General features: G+C 45.8%; 1 protein-coding gene across 1 annotated transcript in view; it reads left to right on the top strand.

Moving 5' to 3' along the window:
- AGBL4 (ATP/GTP binding protein like 4) overlaps positions 1 to 8,739 on the top strand; it is a 956,697-nt gene that overhangs the window by 947,069 nt on the left and 889 nt on the right. The window contains 1 exon segment of the mRNA XM_025051987.1: positions 3,134 to 3,230. Within this exon segment, the coding sequence (XP_024907755.1) occupies positions 3,134 to 3,230 (97 nt within the window).

Here is an 8,739-nt window from a genome sequence, read left to right as displayed (position 1 = left end):
CTGAGACAACTCCCACCTTTAAAACACTGTCTTTAAAACAGAGCTTGTCTAAAATGATCAACACCTCACGGTGGGACGTTTCACTGGAAGCAGCCCAACTCCTATCCCTTGTAGAGCTCAAGAGTGTTGATTAACAGGGATATCTTCTAGCATTGCTTCAAGTCTACCTGTCACTGCAGGTTGGGAAGGAAGGGTTCAGGCTTCATTCTTCCCCATTCGTTTATTTACTCAGTCAACACCCATAGGTCAGTCACACACTTCATCACAACAGCCCTGTGAGGCAGGCATAATTGTTCACATTTACAGATGAGAACACTAAGGCTCGGGGAGATGGAATCACTTACTCAGGGTCACATAGTGCTCTAGCTCTCTGTGGCTACATAACAAATCTTAGTGTTTGAAACAATAGCTATTCTCTCATGTTTTCTGTGGGTCAGAAATTTGGGAGGGGCTCAGCTGAATGGTTCTAGCCTGGAGTCTTCAGTGCAGTTCCAGATAATGGCTGGAGCTGGAATGGCACAGGCTGGAGAAGCTATGGACTGGCTGGGACTCTACTGCAGTCTCTCCACATAGTCTCAGGCCTCTGCCTGCAGCCCCTCTGTGGGCTGCTTTGGATTTCCTCACAGTATGGTGGCCTCAGAGCAGTCAGACTACTTACATGGAGGCTCAGGACCCTAGCTGGAGTATTCCAGCAAGCAAGGTGCAAGTGGCATCCCTTTTCTGACCTCTCCTCAAAAGTCTCATGGTGTCGCTTCCACCATTTCTGCATTCTTTTGGTTGCCTGTGAGTTTTAAGCCCACCCAGATTCAAGGATGGGAGCATAGACCACACCTCTCAGTGGAAAGAATGTCAAGGTCACATCATAGAGTAACATGTGAGATGCAAGCTATTCTTGCAGACATCTTTGAAAACTACAATCTGCCATACACAGCAAGTGACAGAGCCGGGATCTGGATTAAATACACCTAATTTCAAAACTTCTGCTGTGAAATTTTAGCCTAGCCCACAGGGACCTGTCCTTTCCTCTGAGCCCCTGTAGCTCTTAGTGTTGGCACACACAGTCATGATTTGGTCTTCTCAACGGACTAGAGCCTGGCTAAGTTGAAGAAGCCAGCCACCTCTGTGGGCCCTGGCGCTGAGACTGCCTCCAGAGTCTGCTGGTCAGAGAGGCCATGCCCAATGCCAGCTTGTGAACTTTTTAAAGAAGGAGACAGAGAAGGTCGGTCACATCCAGAGGGAGAAAGCAGGTGGCAACCTGAGAGCACAGCGAGCCTGCGGCACATCTCACTGTCATAAACAACTTGTCTGGTGTTTTTCCTTCTCCCACCAGGCACTGGCCTGGGATGACTCAGCCCTTGACAGAAAAGGTGGCTTCAAGTTGGGAAACAGCCCAGGGGTGTGGAAAGCTCATGATTCTGGAGTCAGACATTCCTGAAGTGGAGTTCTGACTCCTCTATTGCCGATTACGTGGCCTTGGACAAGTTCCTTAACCTCCCAGAGCAAAAGGGAAATACAAATGCCTTCCTCACTGGGTTGTTTTGAAGATAAAAATGTATATGTGGACAAAGTACCCAGTGCAGTGCCAGGCATATAGCAAGTGCTCCATAAATGCAAGTTTTCATGCCCTGGGTCAAGCCCAACCCCAACTTGGGGACTTCTTGAAGAAGGTGTTGATTGTTCCTCGAATGCTAGTCCAGTTCCATGACCTTGGGTGGAGTAGTGGCCGAAACTTATCCAGTCAAGTGACAACCAAACTGAGGTGTCGGGAGGCTGAGAAGGAGTCAGTCCTGTCAGGCATGTGGAGCATGGGAGAGTGGTCTGGGAAGGTGGGGTGGTTTGGGCAAAGGCCTAGAGGCAAAAGCTCAGTATAGCTGGAGTGTGGAAGGTCAAGGGGATGGAAAGTGGGAAGTCACAAGCACGAGCTGAGAAAATAATCAGAGATCCAACTGTGAAGGACTTTATCAATCAAGTTTCAAATTTTGAACTTTAAAAGTAACTGGGAGCCACGGAAGAGTTTAACTCAGTTGGGTAACGTGGTCAGGTCTGTGTTTTAGAACCACCCTCCTGGCTACACTGTAGAAAATAAGGTAGAAGCAGACAATCGTGGCACAGAGTCCCCTTAGGACAGGGTGACAGTAATCCATGGGAAAGGTGATACTGGCCTTTTCTAGCAAGAGGCTAGAGAGAAATAGACAAACTCAAGGGATAGAAGGTGTCATGGAGAGAATTGGTGAGAGTTTGGATATTCAGAGCTGAGAGGTATAAGTGATAAGTGCTTTGAATGAAGTCAGTTCAGAAGCCATGGAAGTACTGGGCAAGGGAAGAGAAGTATCATGGAAGGCTTTACTAAAGAGTTATCACTGAAATGGAGACTTAATGGGTATAAATTAGCCAAGGGAAGGTTGTGGGGAGGGGTACTTCAGGCAGAGGAAATAGTTCATGTGAAGGCCCAGAGATGTGAGATATAATGCAAGGAGCAGATACTCTGTGTTGTTGAATAGGTGATTGTTATACTAATTCATGCTAAAGTGTTAATGGTCAATCTGGTTTCCAGGGAGTTTGTATTTAACAGGTCAGGAATCATCATCCTAAAGATTCATTACTGATAGATTTCAAGGTGGAATCTGGACACGATTTAGGGCTATTTAGACTATTCTGTTTATACCATTATACTATTTACACCATTCTCCCTGAGGTTACCAAAGTAGATGACTGATCACTGAGAGTCAGGCGGGCTCTGGTCTACCTATAACAAAGGGTCTCTTGCTTTGGGGTCTTGTTTATCTGCCTCTACCCTGACCCACCTAGAGCCAGACCATGGAAGCCCAGGGATTCCCAAAGGGATACAGTATATTATAAAAAGCTAGACCCATTTCCTGGCTCCTCTCCTTCCCAGTTCTGTGACTTTGGCAAAATTATTTAATTTCTCTGCACCTGTTTTCTCATCTGTAAAATGAGGAAAATGGTAGTATCTACTATTTAAGGTTTTGTATGATTTAAGGTTTTTGAGGATTAAAAATGGTCATTTGTACAAAAAGCTTAGAATGGTGAGTGGTATGACTGTTTTTGTTACTAGTCCTTCACTCTGTCTCAGTCTCTTTCCGAAGATGCTCCTTAACACACACACTTGCAGATATGAAGCTGGGGCGGAACGTGGCAAGAACGTTTTTGGATTATTATCGGCTGAATCCCATGGTGGAGAGAGTGGCAATTCCCATGCCGAGACTGCGGTAAGTGACAGGGCAGAGCAGTGTGGGCCACAGTCCTGCTTACGTGGTTTCGTGTTCAGAGGCAGCTTCCCCGAGCTTCTCTGTGGTCTTCAGTTTCCCATCCATGGCCTGGGAAAGAAATTCCGGCCCTGCCACAGAAAGTATATGGGGCAGAAGAGCTTACAGCTTATTTCTTGAATATAAAGGAGCATCATGGGGTCAGAGAGTGAGGGGTGATCATAGTCTGGGTCTAACATGGGAGTCCGCAGGATGGGGGTTGCTGGAGAACCGAGTCCAGCCATTTTTCTAAGTTAGCCTGGGTATTTCCATATGCTACTGCATCAGGTAGCTCATCCTCTGGTAGCTGGATCATCTAGGCTCATAAGGTCTCTGATCCTCCCATTTCCTCATCCGTAAAGAGGGGATAATGGTGGTCACTCGAAAGGTTATTATGAGATGTGCGTTAAAGCACCCTGCACAGTGCCAGGCATAAATACATCCCCTCGGTGCAAAGTAGTCCCCTTCCCTCAAGATGTGAAGCTTCAGGGCTGGGCGGGGTACACCCCTGAAAAGTTTCACCTCGGGTCCTCTGCCGGGACCAACTTCTTTGGCCAGTGAGGAGAGAAGGTCAAGAGATTAGTACACTTCCCGAGGGCTGGACCAGAGCCCAAGGCCCTGGGCATTGCCATGCCTGTTGGCAGTGAGTCCAGTGAGCATCTGGGCAGGGACATCCAATGGCATCTGGATTATGCTGATCCTGCCTTGCCTCTTGACCTCATTTTCTACTCCCCTAGTGGTCCAGTCTCCTCCGAGGACATGAAGATGTCTAACCTACTGCTTCTGCCAGACCAGTCTTCCAACTGACCTTGCCCATGACCTTGACCATGTGCTTTGCTGTGTCAGGGCCTTTGTACCTTCTCCTTACTCTGTTATTAACAAAAATTATATTAGTCACTATTATTGAGTGAAGTGATTATTGTACATGATCTTATTTATTTATTCCTTGTAGATATTATATTCCTCATATTATAAATAAGAAAAAAGGGAGTTCAGAAAGGTGAAGAGAATTGCCTGAGGTTAAAGGTTTTTGTCAGTTCCAGAATTTGATCCTCGGCTTTTATGATTCCAAAGCTGGACTGAAGTCCAGCAGTTCCACCTGGAAAGTGTGGGTTCAAATTCTTTCTCAGGCTCATGCTAGCTGTGGAGTCTTAGGCAAGATTCTCGGCCCCATATCTGTCTGTCTGTCTGTCTGCCTATCTATCTATCTATCTATCTATCTATCTATCTATCTATCTATCTATCTATCTATCATCTATCTATCTATCTATGGTTGGGGGTAATAATAAGCTCCAAGGATGCTTTTAAAGATTAGATACAAACTTGGTACAGTGCCTGGCAGCCAGTAGGTGCTCAGTAAATGTTTCCATCTCCTCTGGTTTCTGGGTTGCAGTCCCAGATTTCCAACAAGCTCATCATGGCCTAGGGCAGGTCCCTGAACTTCTCTGGTTGGGCTGGATGATGTCTCAGGGCCCAGGTTCCACCATGCTGTGAGTCCCACCTCTCTGAGCCCCAGCTCCGGGAAGAGTCTGGATGGCAGTGTACTCTGGCTCATACTCTGACTCAGATTGTTCACCAGTCACATGAGGTTTTTATGCCCTTCATCCTGGGGGAGAATCACATTTATTTCTTCTCTGTGCTCCCACAGTGCCTAGACTGTACTAAGCATACATTCGTGTATGCAGTCATTCATTCGTTCATTCACTCAGTCAGTTAGGAAAACATCACTTTAGGCCAGGGCCCTGGGGGGAGGGAGGAGACAGAATTAAGAAATGATTAGGGCCTTACCCTGTCTTTGAGGAGCTCACTCTAGAGGGAAATGCTCAGTTCATTCTTAGAAGTCATTCTTGATTGGTTAAAGTTCTTAAAAATTTAAGACTTTATAAAACTCAAAAGAATTCTTAGAATCTCATTTGCAAGTTAATTTGGGGAATGTCTCTTTCAGGTCCTCTGTCAGCCAGAATCAAATTTTCTTGATCCGTTACCACTTTTTATTCCTGCATGTTGCATTGTCATAGACCAGTGAAATGGTGCTGACATTTAGGGGGACTTTAGCAATCATTTAGGCCCATTCTTCATGATACCGATGGGGAAGTCGAGGCCCAGGGAGCAGACAGGGCTGGTCAGATGCAGGGCTAGAGCCCGGGCCCCACAGTCTGCAGCCTGGTGTTCTCAGTGTCAGTTAGTGAAGAGTTCTTTGATATGGGGGAGCCAGCACCCTGAAACTGGTCCTAAGGATGCAGGGGAGTTCTCAGTGCCTTGATTTCACCTGTTCATAGAACCCCCTTTGCCTTGAGCTTTGACGCCCTCTTCAGAAAACAGCAAGAGAACTCATTCCTCCAAGTTTACAGCCTTGAGGACTTGAGGTAAACCCACCCTTAAATTAAGAAAAACAAAATTAACTCCCTCTCCATCCCACACCTCTGCCTCATCAAACTATGAATGCCACTTAGTTCTCAATTGGTCAGAAACTCTTTAAAAATGAACTTCCAGGAGGATACAAGACTCTGATTTGGGATTTAAATGTTCCCCTTTTCTCGTTTTGTTTTCCACTGAAGCATCAAATAGCATAAGTGAAAGAGCAGTTCTGGTTTTAAAGGAAAATTACATGTTTTGACTCAAAATTAATCTTTGTTTTCTCTTTTCTGTATGGGTAATTATAATATGTCAGTTTCTACCTTCATGCCAGCGGGAGCCTGTCAGCATCCCCAGGGTATGAGCCACCCTTCAGAGAGGGTCCCTGGGGAGGGGCAGCAACGTGGGCCTGAGAGCACAGGCTCAGGAACATTGTGCAACTGACCAAAACTGAGATCCCACTGGACCGCAGTGACACAATCACACGGCTGAAGCTCAAAATGCTCCGTCAAAATGGGTAAAACTTAAACAGGAAAGATGAACGTGCCAGGGAATCCTCAGTGAGGGTGAGTGTGGAGGTGTAGAGAGTGGGCTGACCTCTGAGCGTGAGGTGCGCTTAGGCTCAGCGACAGGCTGGTGGGGTTTTGATGTATGTGTGTGAATGTTGGCAGGGAATCATCAGCTACTCAATATCCTGGAGCCCACCATGTGCCAGGCCCTGTACTGTGCTGAGGACACATAGAAAGCCCTTGGGCTTCAGGAGCCCAAGTTTATAGAGGTGAAAGGCATGAACACAAGCAAAGATAACAAATAATACTGAAAAGTGTATGAAAGAGATCAGCTATGTATCGGATTATACCTTCTCTCAAATACCTGCCATGGCTCCCTATTACCTTCAGGGTAATGTTCCAATTCATCTTCTTGCTAAATCAAAGCCCTGGATTACATTTAAAACTTCATTCACAGCCTCCTAGCACACTGCTTCCCCTGTGAACACCCTCTTCACCCTACCTGTTTTCTACCACTTCTACCCAGTGCGAACAGGTCAGCTATTTTCATGCCTCCCTCCATATCTTCGTTCGTCCTTTTCCCTCTTCCTGGAATGTTCTCTCTTTTTTGTCAATAGATGGTGAACTCCTACTTATCTTTCAAAACCCAGCCCAAATATCACACCTGTTTCTGTGTCCCTGTTCAGCTGAGACAGAGCTGCTTTCTCTCTGCAGGATTCCTGACTGCATTTTGCACATACCTGTAGCATGGTATGTCCTGTAGTGTGCGGTCATGGCATCTCTGCATGTCTAGCTTCTCCACTAGACAGGTTGCTCCCTGAGGAACTGTTTTAGTCACTCGTGTCCCCTTGGTGTACAGTGCAGGAGCTGGCATGGAGTAAGTCTTAAATAAGCTCTGAATGCGTGAATTATGCAATGATAAAACTGAAGAAGTCCCTCATAGTCATCTACACACCCTTCATGTCGTAGGAAAGAAAAGTGAGACCCAGATGGAAATAACTCTCCCACACCACCTGGCAAGCATTCGGAGTCAGCAACAGTATCCTAAGAAGGCTTCAGGGAGGAAGTGTAGTTCGAACTCGGTTTTAAAGGACACGTAGAATTTAAATGGATGAAAAAGAAGGAGAGAGAGAGTATTCCATGTTGGGGGATAGGGTGTGGAAGGTGGGAAGCAGGACCTAAAAAGAGGCATTCTAAGGTCATGACAAGGCCAGGATGTTTAGTGCAACAGAGATGGTAAATTTAAGACTAAAAGTTTATTTCTGTTCATCAAACGCTCCTCAAGCGTCTACTCTATACCAGGCCTGTGCTTTGCTTGGGAGTTATAGAGGAAAGTCAAATGCATCACACTCAGTCTTATGAGAGAAACAAAGAACTACCTAAAAAATGGTGTGCTGAGGGGAGAGGCACAAAGTGCGACAGAAGCCTAGAGAGGCTTATTTTCTGGGAAGTCAGTTTCCCAAAGGAGGTGAGTCTGGAGAGGTAGGGAAGGGCATTATAGGAAGAAGAGCAGCCTCTACAGAGCCTGGAAGCATGGGATGTTGGCCTTCCAGTGCCTTGTCTCTCTCCGGGCCCCCATTTGAGTTACAGAGGTTCTTTGCCTCTGTAATGACCCCACCAGGCATTTGCATCCACACCCCTCCTTGGCCACTGCACATCTTCTCTCCATGCCACCATCTACCTAGGGTGCATACCCCACCTGTAACCATACCTCTACTACCATAAAAACATACCCATCTTATTTCTTATACTCCCTTGAGTATTATACACCCCTCAATGACATATAAATGGCACCTCGTGATTCGCAAGGACTTCCCCAAACCCCCATATATCAAAAGCAAGAAGGATAGAGGCTATTCTCATTATTTTAGAAATGAAACAGAGACTCAGAGAAGGGAAAGGACTTCTTCAAGATCACATTGCCTGTGAACAACATTTCAAGGATGCGCTCCAGGCTGTCAATGGCTATTGAGGTCTAGCTGTATCTTACCCATGCTAGACAGCCTTGCCATGTTAGCAAGGTCCCTCACGAGTGTGGAATTTCAGGCAGTGAGGCTTCCTGGTGGGGGAGATATGTTGAAGCAAGGTGTCCTTTTTGTGTGCTGCCACCTCTTCTGTCTTTACCTTCTTCATGACTCATGAACAGTGAAGGAAAACAGGTACTCCGAAGTCAGAGCATGATGGACTACGAGAAGTCACTTCTTCAACCCTAATTCAAGTATCTGAAGAGATTCCCATATTTATGGCATTTACCACTTTCTGGCATGCACTGTAGTTCTTTATTATTTTGTGTAGTTATTTCATGTAACTGTCTCCTCTAAACGGTATGTAGCCTTAGAATAGCATCAATGTCTGACTCAGTTTTGTCACCTCCAGAGACCATTGGACCATACCTAGCACCTAGCACCATGCCTTTAAAAGTTATAGTAGGCAAGGGAAGATGCTGAATGTATTTTTATCTCATATTATAATATAGGATAATAACGAGACTTATTTAACCTTGCAACACCCTTGCAAGATTGGAATACTTTATCCCCATTTTACAAATGAAGCTCAGAGAAGTCAAATAACTTGCTCTAGGTCACACCTCCTGTATATAGCTGACATGA

The sequence above is a fragment of the Pteropus alecto genome, unplaced genomic scaffold (genome assembly GCF_000325575.1).
Source record: "Pteropus alecto unplaced genomic scaffold, ASM32557v1 scaffold25, whole genome shotgun sequence".
NCBI lineage: Eukaryota > Metazoa > Chordata > Mammalia > Chiroptera > Pteropodidae > Pteropus > Pteropus alecto.
The sequence above is the reverse complement of the archived record's forward strand: the minus strand, read 5'-3'. Positions and strand labels throughout refer to the sequence as shown.